This window comes from Malus domestica, chromosome 02 (genome assembly GCF_042453785.1).
Source record: "Malus domestica chromosome 02, GDT2T_hap1".
NCBI classification, from domain to species: domain Eukaryota; kingdom Viridiplantae; phylum Streptophyta; class Magnoliopsida; order Rosales; family Rosaceae; genus Malus; species Malus domestica.
Genome location: NC_091662.1, coordinates 12,064,893 through 12,088,865, shown reverse-complemented (window position 1 = coordinate 12,088,865; position 23,973 = coordinate 12,064,893). Strand labels below are relative to the sequence as shown.

At 39.2% G+C, this 23,973-nt stretch overlaps 3 protein-coding genes and 1 pseudogene across 3 annotated transcripts; 2 read left to right on the top strand and 2 right to left on the bottom strand.

Moving 5' to 3' along the window:
• Nucleotides 1-2,993: 2,993 nt before the first annotated feature.
• Nucleotides 2,994-6,193, top strand: LOC103402351 (vicilin-like seed storage protein At2g18540). The gene is made up of 5 exons (XM_008341098.3): nt 2,994-3,316; nt 3,972-4,150; nt 4,274-4,354; nt 4,455-4,757; nt 4,857-6,193. The coding sequence occupies exons 1-5, from the start codon at nt 3,001-3,003 to the stop codon at nt 6,099-6,101; spliced, it is 2,124 nt and encodes a 707-aa protein (XP_008339320.2). The 5' UTR covers nt 2,994-3,000; the 3' UTR covers nt 6,102-6,193.
• A 456-nt stretch (nt 6,194-6,649) lies between these two features.
• LOC103401728 (probable protein phosphatase 2C 80) lies at nt 6,650-10,479 on the bottom strand. Its single transcript, XM_008340453.4, has 5 exons — nt 10,176-10,479; nt 9,133-9,856; nt 8,230-8,542; nt 7,460-7,609; nt 6,650-7,136 (listed from the first exon to the last, which is right to left on the bottom strand). Exons 2-5 carry the CDS (start codon nt 9,675-9,677, stop codon nt 6,840-6,842), a joined length of 1,305 nt encoding a protein of 434 aa, XP_008338675.1. The 5' UTR covers nt 9,678-9,856; nt 10,176-10,479; the 3' UTR covers nt 6,650-6,839.
• A 3,770-nt stretch (nt 10,480-14,249) lies between these two features.
• LOC103402359 (probable thimet oligopeptidase) lies at nt 14,250-15,769 on the top strand (annotated as a pseudogene).
• Nucleotides 15,770-18,286: 2,517 nt separating this feature from the next.
• LOC103401737 (zinc finger protein GAI-ASSOCIATED FACTOR 1-like) lies at nt 18,287-22,076 on the bottom strand. The gene is made up of 4 exons (XM_008340460.4): nt 21,275-22,076; nt 20,771-21,167; nt 20,392-20,657; nt 18,287-19,709 (listed from the first exon to the last, which is right to left on the bottom strand). Exons 1-4 carry the CDS (start codon nt 21,396-21,398, stop codon nt 18,934-18,936), a joined length of 1,563 nt encoding a protein of 520 aa, XP_008338682.2. The 5' UTR covers nt 21,399-22,076; the 3' UTR covers nt 18,287-18,933.
• Between the last annotated feature and the right edge of the window lie 1,897 nt (nt 22,077-23,973).

Below are 23,973 nucleotides of genomic sequence, written 5' to 3'. Positions count from 1 at the left end.
ACCATGGAAATGATACTCGGTCATGAGTTCAGCCTGCGGCCATGATTGCACCTTGGAGTTGAATATTAATTGCCCTCACTATGCAAGCTATTGAACACATAATGCAGGGATGTGCATTACTTATTTCCTTCTTTTCTCATCTACAGATAACTCTTGAGACAGTGCCTTACATTTAATGCACCTTGTGAGAATTAGACATCTGAATGTTAGTTGCTTGCCCTCATTGGATCTGCTCCATTCAGTAGACAACGAATATGAAAGCATGAATTATGAATAATTTTATTGTCGTTCTTGGTAAATGTCTTTTTCAATTACAACCATCATACATAACCTAGACTAGAAGTAGCAGCTCTATTGCCTTGAGCTCCTGCCTCTCTCTATTGGTTATTAAAAATTTCACTACACAAATATGACTTTTGCACAATTGGACGACTGCATACGTTACTGGAAAACTTAGATACCTATCAATGACATTTGAGAATTTTAAACATTTCATTTGTACAATTCAAAGCCATGAAGGGATGATACTCGTTCCCTCATCTTAAGCTGTATTAAAGAAGACCCATAGTAAAATGTCTTACCATACCATTTTGTTACATGCTATGATAAAAATGCATACTTCAGGCAATAACCTTGAAATAATAAAAGAGAAGAAATCTTCCTTGCATGGGGTTTAGATCATGCTCCATTTCCAATTAATTGGTGCTTAATGGCTTTATTAGCTCCTTTGAATTAGCATTGTTCGATGGCTCCAAGCCTGAGACTAACCAATCGTCTCATTTTAACAATGAAGTGGATTGGAGCAGTCGCGGGGGACAAAAACTCGCATGCTGATGGGGATGAGTTGCGTTGCTTCAGCCTAGTTTCACTTTCAAGTTTTCAACACTTGGATTGTCAAAGGTCCTTCTCCCATTCAATTGCTTACTAACAAATTGTTTCCTATTATTTGAATTGCTGGTAAGGGTTTCACCTTTTTTGTCACACCGAACGAAAGAAATATCATCGTTAAAAGCACGCCCCCCACTCTGATGGTTTGTCAACCATATCATAACTGAATGCTAATACTGCGTACATACACCGATATGAAATGTGGTTATACTCGAAATTTACGGACTTTTTAATGGAAAATTCTGAAGTGAGTGAATCTCTTTCCTCTTGTGCTACTGCACGAAGTGCAATGACAAAAGGCCATAAATTTCATGAAATTGTATAAGAAATCATAAAACTTATCTGTTTGGGGCCTTTGACTCATGCCCACTTTGTAGAATAAACAACGTCCATGGAGCAGCGGGCAAGGATGGAGGCTCATACGCTGCCAAAGTTGGTTGGTGCAACGCTGAACTCTGAATCATTACTTTATACCAGGACTCCAAATTAATAACAACAACTATTAGTATATATAGTTGATATTTAATTAGGATTATATTATCATAAAAGTTATTTTAATTTCTTGCTAATAAATACTACATAAATTCTCATCTTCTTGTTCGCGTGATGTACGTCGTGCCCCAAATTCTCGGCTAGTCTCACGTCCAGCAACCATCATGCATTTCTGATTTGTCTTTCTTCCTTCAACACTCACCCATAATCCATCCTAGGTCGCTTGCGACATTGTGACTTTTCTTGCCAATTCGTGAAATCATAAAGGGGGCAGAGAATTTTCGTTGTTGGGGGTTTTAATCCATGCCCCCATTGTAGCTTAGATGGCGTTCACGGCTTCTCCATACGGTTTATTAAGTTTTCTACAGACGACGCCAACTATTGGACTAGAAAAATTCAGATCTTCCAATCTTCCAACAAGTAAATCATGTAACTGTGATGAGAAGTCCACGACGCCATCTTCGCTCGCCATCAATAAGGGAGGAGGGGACCTGCAAAAAAACACTCTGACACTCAAGTTAGTCTTTGTTCAAAATAATTGCAAGACATTGTAAAACTATCTGATACTTCCCTTTTTTCCTTTGTTCTCGTGGGATTCTAGTTCCTTTATAGACATATAATACTTGGGCTCCAAGTTCCACTTTCCCTCTATTTCTCCATATACCATATTCCATAGAAGTGTTTGATCATGCTCTTTTATTCTAGCTTCACTCCCCCAAATTTAGATTGCGGCTCATTGCTTGAGCCTTAATTTTTGCACCCACAATGTTAAACAACAACTTTGGCTCGAAATAGTCTCATCCATAAGAGCCTCCCTCCCATAAGGCAAACATGACCACTAGATGTGCTGCCGTATTACAAATACGAGGAGCAAAAATGACATCTACTGACCTTAACCACTGCTTCCCATATTGAATATCAAGAAGGAGTGCATCAATTGCAACATTTGGTTGAGCCTTGCCGTTAATCATATCCACACTTCTTTTAGAATCTGATTCAATTTGAACTGCATCAAACCCCATATCAATACAAACCAACAAAGCCACGCGCACCGATTCCGCATTTGCCATTAGACTAGATTTGCATGAGAAATTCCCCACTCCCTCAGCCCCCTAAAAAATGCTTGCGAACTTCCGTACCACCCATCCATACCCTCCTCGTCCGGATTTCTTTAACCACGTACCATCACAATTTACTTTCATAGTCCCGAAGGATCCCCATTACTAACCTTTTGTTGCCGATGCACCTCATCCAGCAATGGCTCTAAGTAGTTGTTTGGCTTCCTCAAATTTCCCCCATTGTTGTTTCAATAAGCTAATTTCTTTCATGGGTTCCACCATTTTTTTTCTCAAAGACTAAACTATATACTCTTTGGTTGTATAATTTTTTGGGAATGAAATCTACCCTTTGACCTAAAAAAAGTCAGTGTTCCATCAACAACTGCATGGTCTCCACGGGTAGACGAAAGACCTAATCACATGCCACGTGCCTCGATCAACGGCCACGTGCCCATGCAAACAGACAACGTTACTTTCTTTCCGGATTGGAACGCCTACTCTCTCGTTTATCTAAACCCAATTTTCTTCTATTTTCCTTTCAATTCAATGCAAATCTAACAAAATGTTCAGAAAAGCTTTCGTCTTCTTCTTCTTCTTCTTCTTCCTCCTTTCTGTTTCTGTGTCTTTGCATGCAGCAAATGCACTGAAAAATGAAGGGGAAATTGGTTCAGGCGGCGAAGGTGGTGCTCCGGCTGGGTCTCTGGTGAAGAAAGATCAACGGCGGTCGCTGGTTTCGACTGAGTACGGAGAGGTCTGGTCCGTTGATGTGAATGACGGACACAGGAAACCCTACCATATTCAGTTCATTACTTTGGAACCCAACTCACTCTTCCTTCCTGTTCTTCTGCATGCAGACATGATTTTCTATGTCAACACAGGTAACAAGTATTCCATCAAATGATTACTAGGAGCCAGGCTGGTGTTGTTAGAGAAGTGTTTATGTTGTTTGATTGTGAATATGAAACCGACATTTACAATATTTACCCTTTCATTGCGTTGGGAATTGCTTATATATATATATATTGCCCTCCTATGAATCTGAAACATAAATAACCATATTTCACCATCTTGAAAAATGTTTATGCTGTATGCATGTAAATCTGAACACTTGATGAAATGGTTCAAATTCATGGTCCAAGAAATGCATGTACTTATGTTGTACGATTGTGAATCAGAAAGTTTGACAAATGGCCCAAATTCGCAATCTAAGAAATGCTTACGAATCTGAAACTTGATTAATGGTCCAAATTTCAAGTCCAAGAAATACTTATGTTTTCCGACTGTGAATATAAAACCCTGATGAAAACATCTTAATTCATTTTTATGTTGTGAGGGAAAATTTCCTTAATTTTGATCCTATACAATTGTACAAACAAAGGCCCACGTACAATAGCAACTCATCTCCATTAGAGGGTATATGTTAAGAGTATTAATAAGTGTGCCAGTTTTGCGGGTATAAATAGTTTTATTATGATAAAATTACAATTTATTTTATCTTAGTTGGTCTTCTTATTGTTGTTTTTTGGGTGTTAGGGAGTGGGAGGTTGAGTTGGACTGATGATGATAAAATTAGGAGAGTGGATATAAAGAGAGGTGATCTCTATAGGCTCACCCCTGGCTCTGTTTTCTTTGTACAAAGTAACTTAGAGACTGAGCGCCAGAAGCTGAGAATTAATGCAATCTTTACAAGCAACTCTGATGATGACTTATATGTAAGAAGGCCTATTTCTGATTCTTTTTCTTTGTTACTTTCGTAATTTACCATAAATTGTTAGGACATTTTCATCCATTTTTATCAAAATTTCCTTTTTATTATGACGACAAAACTTGTGCAGGATCCAGCAGTAGGGGCATACTCCAGCATTAGGGACCTGGTCCGAGGATTTGATCCGAAATTGCTTCGGTCAGCTTTTAAGGTATGAGCCACTCCAACCCAGAATCAAACAATGGAAGTTCTCATTATGTCATCAGAAATAAGCATTTTTAGTTTCATGCAAAATGGTTGTTGATTATTAGGTCTCTGAGGAAGTGATAGAATCAATAGTAAATGGAACGGACCAATCCGCCTTTGTCCATGCAATTCCAACAAAGAAAGAAACTTTCTGGGATTTGGAGGCTCGATTCCTCAAAACGTTTCTACTAGGAAATGATGGCATTGCATTCAACAGTAAGAAGAAGGAGGAAACAACAGCATATAATATTTTTGATGAGGATCCGGATTTCAAGAATTGCAATGGTTGGAGCCTAACTGTGAACAAGAAAAGCTCCCACTTGTTAAAGGGATCAAACATTGGTTTTTTCATGGTGAATTTGACAAAGGTCTGTCTTTGATCTAATGTTAATTAGAGTGTATAACCAGTCGAATGCTTTAATTTTAATTAATGTGGAATTTTTTTATTTATTTTTTGTTTATTTAAGGGGTCAATGATGGGGCCTCATTGGAATCCAAGGGCAACTGAGATAACAGTAGTACTACAAGGGCACGGGATGGTTAGAGTGGTTTGTTCAAGCACCGAAGCAAATAAATCGGAGTGCAGAAACATGCGGTTTAGGGTTCATGAAGGAGATGTATTCTCTGTGCCTAGGTTCCATCCAATGGCTCAGATGTCATTTAACAATGACTCTCTTGTGTTCATGGGGTTTAGCACAACAGAAAAGAAAAACTATCCTCAGTTTTTGGCCGGAAAATACTCGGTTCTGCAGAATTTGGACAAACTAGTCTTGGCGGCGTCGTTTAATGTTACCAGCACAACCATTGATCAGCTTTTGTCTGCACAGGCTGATTCGTTTATAATAGATTGTACTTCTTGTGCTGAAGAAGAGGAGAGAGCGATGTTGGAAGAGATAGAAAAGAAAAGGGAGGAAGAGGAAGCTAAGAAGAGGGAGGAAGAGGAAAAAGAGAGACAGGAGGAAGAGAGAAAGAGGGAAGAAGAGGAAAGAGAGAGACAGGAGGAAGAGAGAGAGAAGGAGGAGGAAGCAAGTAAACGAGAAGAGGAGCAAGCGGCGAGGGAGCGAGAGGAGCAAGCGGCTAGGGAGCGAGAGGAACAAGCGGCTAGGGAGCGAGAGGAGCAAGCGGCGAGGGAGCGAGAGGAGCAAGCCGCAAGGGAACAAGAGGAGCAAGCCGCAAGAGAGAGAGAGGAGCAAGACGCAAGGGAACAAGAGGAGCAAGCCGCTAGGGAGCGAGAGGAGGAAGCGGCGAGGGAGAGAGAGGAGGAAGCCGCAAGGGAACAAGAGGAGCAAGCCGCAAGAGAGAGAGAGGAGCAAGACGCAAGGGAACAAGAGGAGCAAGCCGTAAGGGAGAGAGAGGAGCAAGCAGCAAGGGAGAGAGAAGAACAAGAAGCGGCAAGGGAGAGAGAAGAACAAGAAGCAGCAAGGGAGCGAGAAGAACAAGCAGCAAGGAGAGAAGAGGAGGGTAGGCAACAAGAAGAGGAGGGCAGGCAAGGAGGCGATGAAAGAAGACACGAGGAAGAAAGAGAGAGGGAGAGGAGGCAACAAGAGGAATGGGAAAGGCGAGAGGAAGATGCGCAGAGGGAGCAGGAAGAGGCTCGAAGACAACAACAAGAAAGGCAAGGCAGAGCAGGACAACCAGAGGAGCAAGAGGGTGGAGGCGGAGGCTTCAATGCGGATGAGGGAAGGAGGTATCTGAGTGCATTGAAGGTTTAACTGAGATCTAGTTTCTCTAGTTAGCTCGTCTGTTCTGTCTTTTGAGTTTGGGTTGGTGCATGTTTTGTTAATAGAATAATAACTTTTGCTGCCTCCTATGTCTAAGTTTAGGTACGTTTTTTAATGTAATAAACTTCTATGGCCTAAATCCAAAACAAATTTTACTTTAATTTAGATAAGAGAAAAATAGAAGATAAAGGTCATTAACTTGTACATAAGAAACATAACTTGTTTAAAGAATATTTGATCACACACTGAATCGAATATTTAGCGTAGTCAAATTGACTAAATTTAGCGTAGTCAAATTGACTAAATTTAGCGTAGTCAAACTACATTTAGCGTAGTCAAATTGACTAAAACAAATGGTAATCCCTAAAAGTAAGTTTGAACTCCTCTTAGTTGAAATAAATTAAAGTAAAATATCATCCTCCTCCGTGTATTTTAAATTAGATTAATGTAAATATCGTCCTTTTCAAAGAAAAATAGTTTGTTAAATTACACTTTTAGATTTCTAAAAAGGAACTTATTTAAAGTGAAAATGCATAATGTTTGACACTAATGAAAATCATATCTCAGATAGCAATCGACAAAACCCATGGAATTACAGCTCTATGTGGGTTTCATGGAAAATCAAGAGTAATGAGCTTCTCAGCTCCACCAGCCACCTTACAAACAGATGTGAAGAACAGATTTACAAACGAAATGGGTTCTCTAAGCCCGATTACAAGACTCACTCACTCACACCTTAGTGGGGCCAGTTACATAGGACACAACAACGGTAAGGTCATCAAGCTTGCCTCCGTAATAACGGAACCCTGCTTCTTGAGCTGCCGTTGAAAATGGTGTCTGCCTGTTCTTATCCAGTGCTCGCTGGCGCGCCAGAGCCGCTATCTTCTGAGCAGTTACCTGTGGTGCCAAGCCAGCTCTTACCGCATGAACGACAACAGCAGTAATCTCGTTGTTATACAAGTTGTCAAACAACCCGTCCGTTCCTGCTATGATGACATCCCCAGAGGCAACAGGAATCAAAAATACCTGGTGCAAGTTGAGTCGCAATTAGAAGCTAGTTGGTCAAGGAATTTTACAATGGGAAAGTGACATACTGTAACATTTTCGTTAACGTCACATCTAAAGTAAGAGTGATGGGGATAAGAAACCTTTAAGCTCACGACGATTTCACAAATTTTGGGATTAAGAAAATACAATATATCATATCTTAAGGCTAGTTCTCCACTGCAAGTATATCGGAAGCAGCGGTTTTAGAAAGTATGCAGTCAAAGCAAGTTCATTCAGGGGTGGCTGTGTTTTACTTTGGTTACGCAAGTGACAACTATTATGGCACTCAATAATTGACTGACCTGTCCAGAGCTTGGTAAATCAGCCCCACTGCCACTTTCCAGCTGATATGTAAAATTGAAGCCATGTTGCTGCACGGGGGATTGGAAGACGGTACATCCATCTCTAACAACTAAGAATCCACTGTCCCCAAGATTAATAGCTTGTAGTCCCTGTTAGAAGTAGAATCAAGTGAGAAACGCGCTCATTTTTACCATATGTAAACGTTTCCTGGCTTATTACTCTCAGGAAACCACTCAAGGAATCTTGCAGACCAGCAAAAATGTTGTTCTAACTTTCATCATGCATACTGTTCAAGTTTGAATCACCAGGGCTGAGCATCTCCAGCCTATATTTGATCTCTACTATACATATATTTCAAGGTTACTCGATATACTTTCACTTATATACAAGTAAGGCTTGCAACTTAACATGCCAAGCCAACAGTCAATTGAAGGAAGTAATTATGTGGTGTTCGTCAATTTGTGGTTTTCTACAAAGCAGGTATGGTCTATGACAAGACTCTTGAACCGTTCTATAATTAAGTCCAGTTTAGGGAAGTAATTACGTTCTTCCTTGACACATTCCCAACCCTGATTTGCATATAGTAATGGATAGACAATAAACACTAAGATCATTTCTGTAAATTTATTTCAGAAGTATAAGGCAGGCACAGATGATTGTCTCTACAAACCAGGTCACATCTTTCTTAAATAATCAAAATGAAAAAAGCATCCCGACAATAAATTTTAGAGGTCGGCAGGAATGGTTAGTCAAACTGAAAACAACAAACCTTTTCCGTTAGGCCAATGATGCAAGCTGTTGAAGAACCCTTTGCTTTGGTGCATGAGTGGGCCTTCTCCAACACCCTGGCAGGGTCAAAGCAGCCCTCAGGCTCCTCTTGAATAGCCCTCACTGAATGAGACATAAGTTCACGAGAAAAGTATCCTGCATTGACACCGACATCTGCCCATCCACCCACACCATCTGCTACACCAATTGCTTGTGCATCTTCACAAATAAAATGGGCATCCTCTCCTCCTGTCGCCTCCTTATCTGGATGTGGCAGGTAACATGATCCTGAAAGCAGCTTCAGAGCTTTTGGTCTGAAAATGAAACCAAGCAATATACATCAAAAGGCCTTTTCACAGATAAGCCCTTGATAAGAATACACTTTAGAGAAAAAAACTTCAAACCCAATGCTTTAGATTAACACCCTTCTTACTTTGCAATGGTAGAAGAGCAGTAAAGGAATTTTGCAACTATGAATTAATTAGAACATGACAAGTGGATAACAATGGGGGGTTTTGCCCAATTGAGTTCTTGAAATGTTTTTATATCAAATTTATTGTTGTGGGGGTGTGTTTTCTAATTTGCTATATATACAAGCATCAAGGACACCAATCGCCTATATTGGTTTGAGATTGTTCTTGCTCAATTCAAAAGAAGTAAACACTAATCAAGCCCGTGTGTTCTACCTTCTGGGACTTGCCAAGTTCAAATTTTTTTTCCAAATAAATAAACGAACAAGCGAGCACACAAGTGCACAGAAGATAACCCTTAATTCCTTTCCAAACAAAAAGAATTGAATCCATGAGTGTGGAGCATATGAAAACACACTGAAGACTCTTAAGATAATGAAAATGAAGGCCAAACAACAAAAGAGGCAAAGTAAACAACAGATGAGAGCACATACTGGTCAGACAAAATGGTGGAATTTGCGGGTTGTTCATCATTGGAGTTTCCATCAAATGTCACATTATGAGCAGCACCAGTAGCGTAGCACATAGAAGATGTGGTATAAAAATTTCTCAACCAAGGACCAACATGCACAGAGATCAGACGGCTGTTGAATGATTCCTTTTTTCTCAAACTCAAGCTGGCTTTCTGGAAACTGCTCTGCCGTCTATCATTAAAATAAACACCCGTAGGTTTTGACAGGTCTAATGAATTGCCGCAACTTGAAATTAAGTCATCAACATAAACGTCTCCAAAGACAGGTGCCGAACTTGAAGCAGCCATAAATTTTCCCTTACGCAGAGGACTGGAACTATGTCTAGTTGCGTCTGATATCAAAGGGGTTGAATACGGTAAACTACAAGACAACCCTAAACTCCGAGACAAGAATTTCCCACGACAAGGTAGTAAAGTTTTGGAATTTCCTGGCCTGCTCCCGCCAATCACTCTCCAAATACTAGAACATACAGCAGTGTTCACCTTGGGAAGTATCCCGGACCGCATTTTAGCTCCTTATGTAAAATACCCTTGATTCAATCGCCCTCCCAAAGAAAACCAGACCCGAAATTTGATATAGAAGACAAAGTCTCATCACTCTCAGCACATCTAATTTACCACATTAACCTAAAACCTACTGCTCCTGAGTCTGTTCAACTCCGGGCCGAGGCGTATGGCTCTTTAACCTGAAAAATGGTAACAAAAAATTGAATTTCATCACAAAGATGTGAGCTTTTAGCTACATACACAATAACAACGCTTAAATATCCCCTAAATTTTGATTTTTTTTTTTACCATAATTAGGCAACTTTTCTTAATAATCTCTACAAATTTCAGTTACCATCATACATTATTACACGAAAAATCCACTTCTGAGCAAAAACACAAGGTACCCATATCACAAACGAATTACAACGAATAAAAAAAAATCGAACTTGGAAGCATGAGAGCATTGTTTTGCCATGGAATGTAAAAGCAGCTGAGAGGATAGCAGAAAAGACGCACCGTTTTGGAGCTGGAGAAGGAGAGATGGGCAATCGATGCTGGAACAGAATCCGACCCGAGATATAGAATTGGATAAACGAAGCTCCGAAGATGTTATCTTCGTCGATTTGGGTTGAATCCTCGGAGTTTCGTTATCCCCAAATCTGTGTTCTTGGGGTTGTTGTATGTTGGCGTTATGCTTTAGGAGGATTGGGGAGAGAGAGAGAGAGAGAGAGAGAGGTTAGGAGGCGCATAAGGTTCACAAAAACGCCAGAGAGGGAGGGCACGTGGGAAGGAAGCTTTTGAGCCAAAAGTAAGCAAACAAATTTGGAAGAAACAAATTTAAAAGATCAGCGTGGGGTCTATATGCACAAAAATTAAATAATTTTAATTTTTGTGATATTTTAACGTATATTTTATTATTTAAAGAATTGAAAAGTTATTAGTGTTTCTTGGATTTTAAAAACAATGAACAAGAGGTATTTTTTATTGTGCAAAATCAGAAAGTGAGTACACCTGATTTAGCTAAATCTAGAACTTTAAAGATATTCTTTTTCATTCAATACTAGGATCTAATGATATTCTTCACTTGTGAGTGAGAGGTGCTAGGTTCGATTCTCGCTAAAAACAAATTTTAACCATATTATTGCTAACCTATTATGAGGCTAAATCCACCCCTTCTTACTTAATGTAAATAATATCGTTTATTTAAAAAAATCTATAAATTTAATGTGTTTCTTCGTTTTTAAAACCCAAGAAAAATTAATGAGATGTTCATTGTTTTTTAAAACAACAAAACATGTGTTATTTATCATTGGACAAAACTCAAAAGGTGAATCTCACTGGTGAGTATCTATGTATTATCCACCTAATATTAGACTTTTCACTTATAAATGACAAACAATACTATTAAATAGTATCGATAAACAAAAGTAAATTTTTTCTTCCACAGTAGGCCAGAAGAAGTGAGTATAATCCCAATATATTAAACTCATATAAGAATCATACTCTTATAGTGAACCAAAAAATTTAAGTGTGATACTAATATATAGAACTTGTAGTTCAATATATTAAACTCATGAGTGTGATGTAAATATATTTAACTCACACTAGTGTAGCAGTAGTGTTATACGTTTCAAATTCAGGTTGCTTGATTCCTATAAATAAGTATCACAATCACTCAACCTACTGTAAAAGGCCTAAAAACTACTAGTAGGTAATAAAACATGTTTTGGTATCCTAATAATGCACACTTAATATATGTTTAGTATTATGGCTGGCCAATTGCAAAAATTTTGGTGCTCCATAATAAAGGCTACTTCAAATTTTTAAGCCGTTACCTTTGTATACTTGACCAAAGATCTAATGGTTGAAAATTTTGAATTATCCAATACATCGGAGCACCATAAAAAATCTTGGCCTATTATGTGCCTTAGTACAAATCTCTCACCCTTTAATACAAATACATTGTTATATTAAAAAAAAACTTTTATAACCCAAAATTCAAACACGAAACTTTGAATGAAGAGCAAATTATATTAACCAACTGAGCTATAACCACTTGTCCTAAATAGTTCGATTGTTTGAATTTTGGTACCAAAAAAACACTACGAATTTGGATAGACTGTGGCTTTTGTTCACTTCAATGTTAAAATAAATCTTTTGCTAATTACTTAATGATTTTAATTACAAAGTAGAGAGGACTTTCCTAGGATGGTGTTGGTGTTTTCACCAAGCTTCCAACTCTTTGTGAGAATTAAAAAGAATCATGGTTGAACCTGCCTAACACAACAACTCGAGGACCAGTTTCAACGGCGGGCGTTTGAGAGCTTTCGGGCTAGCCGTTTCTTTATTTCGGGAGCATTGCTCCCGGGCATATAAACAAATGTTATTTGTCCTTACTTGTAAGTAAGATATTTTAAGTTTAACCCTTATGAATGACGAAATTAATACAAATTTATTATGGCCGCCCTATTGTGTGATTTAGCGCAAATTCACCTCCTTAATGTAAATATTATTGCAGTCATATTAGATTATGAATGTGATTATGTAAATTCTAGTGTATCTAGGGATATATTGGAACATTCTATAGGATTAGATATTATCCTATCAGAGTTATAATCCTATTAGAGTTAGGATTTAACATATCATACTAATATAAATAAAGACACAATGATGTGATATAATACACACCTCACAATTAAATCTCTCTTTCTCTCTCTGACCACCGGTCTCCCCCTCCCTATTCCCTTATAATAGTTCAGTAAATTAGGCATACAACATGTTATCAACACACTCTTACCAAGAGCTAAGGAACTGAAGGATTGTGGAGGAGGCTTTCTTCTACAAAATTCAAAGGCTTTTTTTTTTATGGCAATTAGATACTCTTAAAATAAAGTAAGATATTTGAAATGTCCACGAAACATGAAAAGATTCTCCATGATGCATAAACCTCTATATTTATAATTTCCTTCCAATATATATACGTTTCATGACAGTTCGGTTCACGCCGGTTTACGGTTCTAACCAAAATTATATATATATATGTTTTTTCTAATTTTCAAATTCTAATACCAAACACATATTTCAACCATAAATTCAAGTAAATTTGAGTTTCCACTACTAGATCTACAAGATTTGTGACCGGAAGATAGAAAGTGTGCATATAAATATAAATCAAAAGATAAAAAGGTTCATATCAAGACCAAAGTGTGGATCTTAAACTAAAACTAAAATGTACATAATGCATAATATATTGAAAAAGAATGGAGAAAAATAATGTAGGGGGAGAAAAGTGATAAAACAACAAAGGAATGGGAGAGAAGTGAAGAAAAATATTGAGCTTATGCACATAAAAATAATAATAAAAAAATCATTTATATTAAAAATGGTTCGGTCCAGTTCCTTCGGTTCTTAATATTTCCAAACTGGAACCGGAATCGTTTGAAACGGTTTGGTTCGATTTTTGTTCCGATTTTGACTTTTTTGGTCAACACGGGTTTTTACGGTTTTTTTGTCACAGTTTGATTCAATTTTCCTATTTGGCGGTTTTTATGCCCACCCCTACCTGTAGCCCAGCCACATTGAGCATGCCACCAGGACGATGTCGTTTTGACATCTGGACCAAGGCAGTAGCCCTATGGGCTTGCTGCGTGCGAGAACAACCAAGCCTCTGGCCTAGGATTGGTTTGGATTGGGCCTGCAGCCCCAACCTCCAGCACGGCCTGCAGCCGTTTGCTGGGCTCCACCCTCACGCCTATGGCCCAAAAACTAGCAACTCGTGTGTTGATGGGCTTTGTCCCGTGTCACGGCCCACCCTACAACAAGCCTGCATCTTGTTGGGTCCAGTATGTGCCTTAGGCCCACCTGCAACAAGCCAAAAGCTTACTGGGCTTCGCTCACCACTTAGCCCAGACTGCCAACAGCCTTAGAGCTGCTGGGCTTGCCTCTATCAACTTAAAAACCCGAAAACCAGCTTTGGTTGGGATTTCCGCACCAACCCGCAAACCAGCCTTCGAATGGGCGGGCATCCCTTACTCCTTTTTGGCCAAAACCAACAGCCCTTGCTGCTGGGCTCACCCCAAACCCACGGCCTTGAGGCCTGTAGCCTCCCCGAGGCCCATAAGGTATGCAACCGTGCTGCAAGGCCTGTCTGTAGACTGCAGCTTGCCTAATAAGGCTGGGCCGCAACCCTTTTTCTACCCAATGCCAATTTTTGGCATTCCTGCGTTATAAATCATACCCAATTATTTTATTTGGGGTACTTTGGTTTACAATAATTAAATCTTATTTAATTATCACTTGGCTTATCGCCAATCGAAGCTAATATGACCCGTCTGTCATTATTTTTTTGCTTCCATGATTGACCATGTTTGGTCCCAATTTATTGAATTAATTAAAAGTGACCAGCAATCTATTCATCTGATAATTAATCAAATTATTGAACTCAATATCACTTTTAAACATTAACGATTCAATAATTTTTAATCTGAACTACCCTTAGTTTTAATTATTTTTATTCATCTTTTACATAAATATTGTTTCACATTAAAATTATAAAAACTTATCCTTGTCTGGTCAGGATTTAGACCAAACATGGGGTCATCCCGTATAAGAAAGCGACTGGGAAGTGGAATCATGCGGTTTGAGGAATATAAGTGGAATCATGCGGTTTGAGGAATATCCAACTTAAAAAACATTGGTTTGGTGAGTACAAGAGAGTTTAGTAAAAAACACAACAAACGTAATTCGCTGATCAAATAAAAATTTGAGTAAAAATAAATAAATCTTCTGTTTAGTTGAGAAAAACTTGATTAAGACTTAACTTGCCATTCACTGATCAAATAAAAATTTGAGCAAAAATAAATAAATCTTCCGTTTAGTTGAGAAAAACTTGAGTAAGACTTAACTTGCCACTGAGTACGTTGAATGACACTATTATTCATGCAATACTTGTCATCCGCGCCAAAAAATAGTTGTGATTGTTTGCGGTTGGTCATACGGGTCTTTGGACTCGTGGATCTAGACTGGGGTTCCTATCCCATCCAATTCTTTGAATTTTCAAAGCGGTCCAAGTTGGACCCGACTTGTGTAAAAACGTGTCCAAGGCCGAGTCCATATTTGTTTTGATGCTGGAAAGGAGTGGGTGAATGCTGAAGCAAAGCACTGAACTCAGGCCTTTGATGAGAGAGTTTGAACGCAACAGAATAAATCTTACGTTAACTAAGACGGAGGAAATGCGGCGCGCGAGAGTCCAAATCGATGAGCTGAGTTTGCTGTATGTTCAAAACTTAAATGAGGACGGTAGTTTTCTTCTCTTCACCGAGGCTGTGTTGGCCGGGTTACCATCAGAGTTTCTTAAGAGCTTAGGCAAAATTGCAGATGGTAACTATTCAAGGTGACCATGAAAAGTCATCATTTGGCAGCTGTACTTGAACTTTGTGAGGCTGGAACAAGGAGGAGGATGGTAGCGGTGGCCTATGGAAAGAGGGGTGGAGAATTTGATTGTTTTATCTTAGAAGTTTTGGTCCAAATGAGCCATAAATTTGCTCGGTTACTTGGCTATTCAAGTTATGCAGACTATGCAGTTGATCTTAGAAAGGCAGAGGCACCCTCAAAGGTTTTTTGAGTTCTTAGAGGTCATCTCCTTGTTTAACCGACTTGGCTACCAGATTTGAAGAGAAAAGAGGAAGGAGACCATTCGTTTGGAATTGAGGATCTGCCATATTATGTCAACAAGGCTGAAGCACAGCAGTTTAACGTGGACCTCGGAGCTCAGAAACAATACTTTCCAGTAAATTTGGTTCTATCTGGGGTATTCAAGATAGTGCAATACCTTTTTGGTTTAGGATATAAAGAAATTGAAGATGCTGAGGCTTGGCATTCTGATGTTTGCGTCAACTCAAGTTTCGGTGAACTTTGGGTCATTTCTACCCTGATATATACACAAGAGAAAGAAAATATAATCATACCTGTGTGGTGGCTCTTCAAATGGTGCATTATCAACGAAGAATGGATGACGACAGATTCTAGTGGCGTTACCTAAACTACTGAGATTCTCCCAAGTTGTGAATCTTTTCCATGAGTTTGACCACGGGGTCCAACATATCTCCTAAGTTGTTGGACGATGTCGATCCAGCTCAGCGTTCCAACTAGTGCCAATGGTACGAAGCCACTTGTCACAGCCGTATTTGGAGTGAGGTTTTTGCTGCTGATATATATGCTTCAAAGTTTCATGAGAGTTAAGATCTTAACAAATGTCATGGCATGAAGTTCAAAAACAAGGTACTGGCCCCAGGAGGATCAAGGGAACCCATTCAACTGTTAACTGACTTTCTTGGGAGAAAACCATCAATTCAAGCTTTTGTCGACAGCAAATCTCAATACAGATTGTGATGCAGACGGAACTTGCCTAACCCTATTATCTGACGATATGCAAGATCATCTTGTGGTTTTGGTTTCCGGTGATGACCCATTCCTGTTCATACTTTAGTGAATTTCATTCGTGTGAACGTTTCAACCAAATAAAAAAAGTTCTCGTGAAAGTTGTTCATAGAGTTCCTAGTGACTGGATGCGTAAGTTACAACTAGCACTACATCGACCGATACACACATCATCTAGCATCCATCGTTTGCAACTAGAATCCTGTCCGGTACATATTCACATCACTTTGACATAAGTTACATATGTGTGCAAAGGTTTCTATTAGGGATGGGCAACGATTAAGACGGGCAGGTAACCACGGTTATTTACCCATAACCGTTTATGCTTATACCCGTATAACCGTTTACCCGTTGGATAATTGCCTAAACAGTTATACCCATACTCATAACTGTTTATAAACGGTTAACCATACCCATAACCGCATACTCATTTAACCGTAACCGTTTAATACCCGTTTACCCATTTATCCTTTTTAACCGTTTATGTTTCTTTTTTTTTACCATTACCCATTTTTCACCCGTCTACATGTTTTTTAACAACTTGAAATTAAAACAAAATTGTCATAAATTTTTTTTTAACAATTAAACACCATTATAGGTACATTCATCATACATTTCCATATTTTAATTTTTTAAGTCCTTATACCATTTCAATAATTGAAATAATAGTTTACGGACGATATTTTTAACTGTTACCAATGAAGGTAAATATAATATTTGCTAAGTATTATTGGGTTACAAAAATTGTTTAGAAGACATTTTTGTCAAAGCATTTCTGTCAATTTCACGGTTACCCGCAAGAAATTTAAATTAATTTGGCCAATTCCTTGATGATGAGAATCATCATTTCTGTAGCAGTGTTATTGAGAAAATGACCGATGAATTCCTTGCTAATTTATTGGGTGCTAAGTATTATTGGAACGAGAATATGGTTTGTGTTAGTTTTACATATATAAAATAAATGGGTAAATGGTTACTCGTTTATAACCGCGGTTAATACCCATAACCGTCCATTTAAATTTCACGGGTAAACGGTTATACTCATAACCGTTTATTTATCTAAACGGTTACCCATAACCGTAACCGTTTAATTTAAATGGGCGGGTAACCGCGGTTACCCATAACCAATGGGTATTTGCTCATCCCTAGTTTCTACCGATTTCAGGTCTACCAGCCTGAACTTTAGACCTGGCATTTTGGACCCGACCCGACCTATTAATATTAATATTTGGGTGGATGCTTAACGGGTTGGATCGCTAACGGATGAATGCGTTAAATAACGGGTCATTTTGGGTCAACCCGTTAGTTGAGGATGTTTTAGTAATTCCAATAGAGTCTTAACAACAAAAAATAAACTCTATGCAAAAAAATAATAAAAAATATTGTTAACGGATGAAACGAGTCGGATTCGGATGACCCATTAGCTTATCGGGTCGAGTTTACAGGTCTACTGAACTTTAGTTTTGTCAAAATTTATAGGTAGCATTTTTTTTTACCGTCCGGGAAGTGCAAGGTTTGCATTGAACCCTTTGTGATCCAAGCAGAGGTCATTGTTGCAACAGTTATGACTCGAACAATATCCTCTGACCGCAATAAATTATTTCCCATTCGAAGGATTAGAAGACATATACATACAAAGTGTATGTATGTGTAAATAAGATTTTACTGGAGCTTTCAACCCGATCTAAAAAATAAAAAGCATCCCGCAATAGAGTTACATATGAATGTTATCCTTTAACAGTAACTTAGAATTGCATCAATCGTTTCTTCAAATCAAAGCATGTATTGTTCACACTTGAAACAATATCGAGCCAAATGTTGTTGACTGAAACTCTAGAAAAAATGACTGATTTTTTAGTACCTAAACTCGAGTTAAATGATTTTTTTGTTAAAAAATAAAAAAGAGAGAGAGATAAAGATCCTAATTTATGCACTGCACAACACAGGACCATTTTCAAGATATTTAAAGACCCCATTCAATTTCAGTCTTTGGGGACCATGTTAGATGCGTTCGTACAATTATGGAAAACCGCACACGCACAAATTTCTTGTGATTTCTAAAATTGAAAAAACCAAAATCTCATCCCGCCATGCGCTAACAAAGAACAACTTCCAAAGCACGATGACACTGTTAGCGTGACATCTCATACCATGAAATATTGGAACTCTTGCACCAACAGAATCCAACATGCCAGCCAAAATAAAATACATTATATATAAAAGAAAACAAAAAACTTAATCTTAATTTAATTGTACATACAAAGTGATGGAAATTGGAGGTTTGAGCAAGTCTAGGAACCCTAAAACTACAGGCTAATCACACAGTAATTTACAAGATCAACCCCAAACCCCTAATCCATCTACCCTTACCTGGCATAGTACTGTAAACCCAAATTGGTAAAATCCATCCAGCGAGCCTTTCATCGCCAGGCTATGCTTGAGAAACTTGACAAAATTAAAGAATTGCAGCAGGTACACATATTCATTCACCAAAGCCACCTTAAGCTAACAGAAAGTGACATACATACATGGAAGCCTGTGCTAAAACCCCCAAGTTAAACAATAGAGGGACGAAACATGAAACGATCCCCGGATTTAGCTTTCAACAAAGTCTACAGCAGAAAGACAAGGTCGTTTCGCCCTAGTCACCGAGGCAGGAGAACATTAAAAAAGAATGCTTACCTCCATGCCTATGATGGCTAATCTTTCATTTAGTTATGCATGTCTTACTTCATTCTGCAACATCATCAATTTTCCTTATAAGAGATCAACCTGCACCTTGTACGCCCCTTCCTCGAGTCAAATGTAAGAAAATGACTACTTTAATTGTCCAATTTCATGAGCTTCTAGCCAAGTCCTTACCGCTATATTCTCCACCTCCATAGGATGCAGCTGCGGCTGCCACATCTAGACCGCCACTGATTGATGTAATTAGGGCTGATAGGCCGCTACTGGGGTTGTTACCGGCGGCCATTCCCAATCCCAAAAGATCAAGTGTGGTTTGCTTGGGACCGAACATTGAAGGACTTCCCATCATTAATTCCTTCCATCCCGAACCTCCATCACAAGGAAGACCAAGTCCAAGCCCTGCAGCAACTGCAGCATTATCTGGTTCTGCCGGCCCTTGATTCCATTGCATAGTCTCTTGTTGCGCGGAAGATGATGCGGATGACATAATGCCAAACCCACGAAGCAACGATGCATTGGTTTCTGCTGGGCCCATTTGAGCAGCTTTCTGAAGCAGAGCTGTTGCAGACATAGCTGGTTGTGGCGGAGGCGCATACTGCCTACGCTCATGCCCTGCAGACTCGAAAATTGAGGATCCATGGCTGGTTGAGAGGCCAAGAGAAATAGGCTCCATTGAAGAAGATGGGGCTAGGTCGTTTGATTGATCCGGATGCCCCATGGCTCGTATTAAGTCAGTAAATGCAGGCTGTTGAGGAGGTTGCAAGCTGGCCGATGCTGTTGAGGAAGTAAATAAACTTGCAAACACACCACTGCTTGTACTGCCATTGCTGCTGGAGCTGCTGCTGCTGCTACGATTACCCTTTCGACCCGCCACAACCTGTGCTTCTTCTACAATTTGTGTGGGATTTTCCGGCAACTCTCTCACTACAACAACAAAAGGAGAAAAGGATGTAAATTAAAGGGGTCACTTAAAAATGCAGGAACAGAAAGTTAAGACCTTTCTTTATGAAATAACTTTTGAAGGAAAAGGAGGATTAATAATGGTGTCCTTTCTCTAATCCTACTTAGTACTGGTTTGGTACTTAAGTGCTTTTATAAAAAATGGGTATTTAAAAAAACTGAGCTCAAAAATGTGTATGGTAAACACTTAAAAACAGCTTATTTTCACAGTTTTGGGTGAAAAAAAACTGAAAATGTGAAGCAGCAGAAATAAGGTTATTCTCACATCACAGCAGAAACAGTTTTTTTTTTCAAAGCACAGCAATACCAAACCAGCATTTACTCCTCCCCTTTTAGCTTTTGAATCACTAAAAGTTTAATAGAAATCTCCAGGAACCTTAATTTTTAATTAATTTGTTAAATTCCCTCAAATCTTTGATCAAGTTACCAATACTGTCATACTGCGAGTGATTACATAACCTACTGAAAACAAATTTCGTAACAGACAAAAATTACTAAACTCCAAGATCCATAGCAAGAGACACAACATAATAAAACAACAACAATAAACACAACATAGATTTTGTTGTTTGTTTTAGACTAAACACACTTCCGACAAAACCCAACAGAAACGATTGATATTTTGCCAATTTTGGACATGTTTTACCTGTACTTTGTGCAGGCAGGGATGAAGATAGCACACCGGCTGACACAGATGGAACTGATGAAGTTGTAGGCTGAGGTGGAGCTGCTGCCTGCGGCGGCGGCGGTGGTGCTTGTGGAGGTGAATTAGCAGATTGGGTTTTTGGGTCTGATTCTGAATTCAAATTCACTGCTGTAGCGGCGGCGGCGGTGGCGGTGGGGGTATGAGCTTTGGCGCTCTCTTCCGCCAAAGCATCACAGAAGGCCCTGTGAGTTATGAAGCTATCCCTCCTTCAAACACCAAAAACCAAAAACTTTACCAATCCAATAAAAAAACCCAACAAATTAATCTAAAAAACACATAAAATCCTAAGACAAAATCGAAGTTTCATTCATTATCAAACCTTGAGAACAAAGTCCCACAATCGCATTTGTACTCTCTGGTGCCACAAATTTTCGAATGGGCTTTCCAATCCGACTGAACCGCATACTTCTTGGAGCACTTATCGCATTTCCACTTCTTCTCACCGTGCTTTCTGCAAAAGTGCTTTTTAATCCCAGTGAGATCACCCAAAGCTCTGGACGGATCGTGGTGTACACAAGAAGCCTCCGGGCAGACGTAGACTCGCTTCTTCACCTCTTTGCCCGACCTCTGCCGCAGCTTCCATGGCAGATTATGGCCGCGCCGATGAAGCTGCAGATTCTGATCCCTCTGAAACCCTTTGCTGCAAATTTCGCAGACGAATCGGTTCGTCGCCATAAGGGTCTTCGGCGATAGAGCAATCACCTCCGCATCTGGATCTGCAACAAAACCCAGAAGTCAAATTAACCCAGAAATCCAATCACTAATCCATACAAAACATGAAAAATCAGAAGAAGAAAAATGGGATTTTTAAATTTTGAGCCACCTGGCATTCCTGGCAAGTTTCTTTTTTTCTTGGTGGCGGGTTTGGGAGGAGCGGTTTGGTTGCCGGAGGAAGAAACGCTAGCTTCACCTGAAGCTGTAGAGGAATTATCTAGGTCGGTCGGCATCAGAGCTGAAATTTTGATTTTCTCCTCTTTTATTTTTTTGAACTTCCAATCTGCAGGACAAAAAGCAAAAATCTACCACTTGGGTTTTAATCTTAAAACTAAGGACGTGTTTGTAGGTACAAAGTTTTCATTTTCTAGGGTTTTGATTACATCTCTCTCTCTCTCATCTACTAGTCAAGGTCCTCTCTTTTGTTTTTCTATGCCCACCTACCAGTTCTGTCCTGATGGGTCTCTGACCAAAGCTTACACTGCCCCAGAAAACACAATCATTTAAGAACCCCAGCCTGTAAAATAAAAGCTTCTCTCTCAGCTCTCAGATTTATCTGCAAGGACGAGGAAAAGAAACCCGAATTTTACAAGAGTCAAAAATTGATCCAAATCCTGGTCTGCAAATTTGACCAAAACCCAAAATTTTCAGCTGGTTTTTGGGTGTTTCTGAGCTGATTGGCTACTCTCTGAGAAAACCTATTGAGATTTCAGCTAACTAGAAACCAGAACAGGAAAGAATTGCAGGGTTTTATAAGACTGCTGAAGAACAGAGTGAGATTGTTAATCGAGATTCTAGAGAGAGAGAGAGAGAGAGAGAGAGAGAGGAGAGAGAGTTTAAGGCAGAGTCTTTGCTCTGCCGCTTTGTCACTAACTTTTCAGGAGACTGGGAGATGCTGAGAAAGTGATAATAAAAAATTAGATATTTAATCGAGTTTAATTAGTGGATAGCAGGGGATTAATCTGAGTAGGCCATGACTTTCTGTTCAAGTTTCTGATTACAGACACGGAGGTTAATCGGTCCACGTGTCGGGATTCGGGTGTTCTTAGGCACACCGTCGAACGAGGATTACGATGTCGCTTTGTCGTTTAGTTGAGTGTTTGGATGCGTTTTGGTCGACGACCGCTTCTTTAATTTCACAAAAGTCAAACAACTTTTGTCGTGATTGATGTTTTCACCCCCTTCTGATCTCGACACGTTTGTTTGTTTTCTAGGCTGCACCGTGTGCAATACTGCTCATTTTTTTTACTGTTTAATTATATTTGGGCTTACCGCGGTGAAACCAGTTGTGTGCCTCTACACGTCGGATTAAAAGGACTGCACGTGGCTGGATCTCTTTCCCAGAAATTTAAGGTGATATATTGGTTGACCTGCATTTCACAATCGAAGATTTTAGAGTCGGTAGATTTTAATTTTTGTAATTTTTTTTGTTAAATAAATGATATTATCTATATTAAAAAAATAAAGGTATTTTTAATCTTACAATGAATTAGTAATAATATAATTTAAATTTACTTTTGGGGATAATCGAACCTAGGACCTCTCATTTACAAGTAAAGAAGAATACTACTAGACCGTAATACTAAGTGACTTTCTGTTTTCTATCCTATGTGATTTTTGTATTGCATCAATCTACATTTCTATCAGTTTCATGGTCTAATTAAACATTAACTACTGACGTGCTATATATTGGACTATGACGTTGACTATCAATTTCATAAAAGGGTTAAAATAGTAAAATGAAAAGTACTAAATATTGAAACTGATGAAGAACAGGTACTTAAAATGTTAGTCAAGACTATTAACCCTTAATGTTTAAATAGACAATAAAGTTATCGGAAAAATCAAACTGGTACAATAAAAAATCACGTTGTGTGATTACAAAATTAGAACTTCGGGCTCATTTTGCAAAAATTCAAAAACTAACAATTAAATTTTGAATATAGATCTAATGAATTTTTTTCACATCCTGGTTCGGACCCCCATCATATCTTTGGCTCGACTCCACCGTAATACGATATTGTCTGCTTTAGGCCCCAACCACGCTCTCACAGTTTTGTTTCTGGGAACTCACGTGAGCAGAACTTCCTAGTGGGTCATCCATCCTGGGAATGCTCTTGCCCCTTTCTCACTTAACTTCAGAGTTCCTACGGAACCCAAAGCCAATGAGCTCTCAAAAGGCCTCGTGCTAGGTAGAGATATGAATATACATATAAGGCTTACATGATCCTCACCCCTTGGCGATGTGGGATCTTATAATGTTAAGCGAGAAATGGGCAAGAGTATTCCCAGGATGGGTGACCCACTGAGAAGTTCTACTAGCGTGAATTCTCAGAAACAAAACCGTGAAGGCATGGTCGGGGCCCAAAGCGGACAATATCGTGCTACGGCGAAGTTGAACCCAGGATGTGGTGGGGCTCGGGTTGGGATGTGACAATTTGGTATCAGAGCCAATCCATGGCCAAAAGTGTGCCGATGTGGACGTCGGGCCCCTAAGAGGGGTGAATTGTAACATCCCACATCGTCCAGGGGAGTGGATCATGTAAGTCTTATATGTATATTCTCATCTCTATCTAGCACGAAGCTTTTTTGGAGCTCACTAGCTTCGGATTCCATCGGAACTATTGTAACATTCCACATCGCCTAGGGGAGTGGATCATGTAAGCCTTATATATATATATATTCTCATCTCTACCTAGCACGAGGCCTTTTGGGAGCTTACTGGTTTCAGGTTCCATCGGAACCTAGAAGTTAAGCGAGTTCACGCGAGAGCAATTTCATGATGGGTAACCCACTGAGAAGTTCTCG

What these genes read in the sequence shown, in the direction of transcription:
- LOC103402351 (XM_008341098.3), top strand. Translation starts at nt 3,001, where the DNA reads ATGTTCAGAAAAGCTTTCGTCTTCTTCTTCTTCTTCTTCTTCCTCCTT. An exon ending in ACTCTGATGATGACTTATAT is followed by an intron (nt 4,151 to 4,273) that starts GTAAGAAGGCCT and finishes AAACTTGTGCAG; the next exon opens with GATCCAGCAGTAGGGGCATA. An exon ending in TGCTTCGGTCAGCTTTTAAG is followed by an intron (nt 4,355 to 4,454) that starts GTATGAGCCACT and finishes GTTGATTATTAG; the next exon opens with GTCTCTGAGGAAGTGATAGA.
- LOC103401728 (XM_008340453.4), bottom strand. Translation starts at nt 9,677, where the DNA reads ATGCGGTCCGGGATACTTCCCAAGGTGAACACTGCTGTATGTTCTAGT. An exon ending in TCCACCATTTTGTCTGACCA is followed by an intron (nt 8,543 to 9,132) that starts GTATGTGCTCTC and finishes TTTCATTTTCAG; the next exon opens with ACCAAAAGCTCTGAAGCTGC. An exon ending in TCATTGGCCTAACGGAAAAG is followed by an intron (nt 7,610 to 8,229) that starts GTTTGTTGTTTT and finishes TACTTCTAACAG; the next exon opens with GGACTACAAGCTATTAATCT.
- LOC103401737 (XM_008340460.4), bottom strand. Translation starts at nt 21,398, where the DNA reads ATGCCGACCGACCTAGATAATTCCTCTACAGCTTCAGGTGAAGCTAGC. An exon ending in AAACTTGCCAGGAATGCCAG is followed by an intron (nt 21,168 to 21,274) that starts GTGGCTCAAAAT and finishes GTTTTGTTGCAG; the next exon opens with ATCCAGATGCGGAGGTGATT. An exon ending in CCTGCCTGCACAAAGTACAG is followed by an intron (nt 19,710 to 20,391) that starts GTAAAACATGTC and finishes TTGTTGTTGTAG; the next exon opens with TGAGAGAGTTGCCGGAAAAT.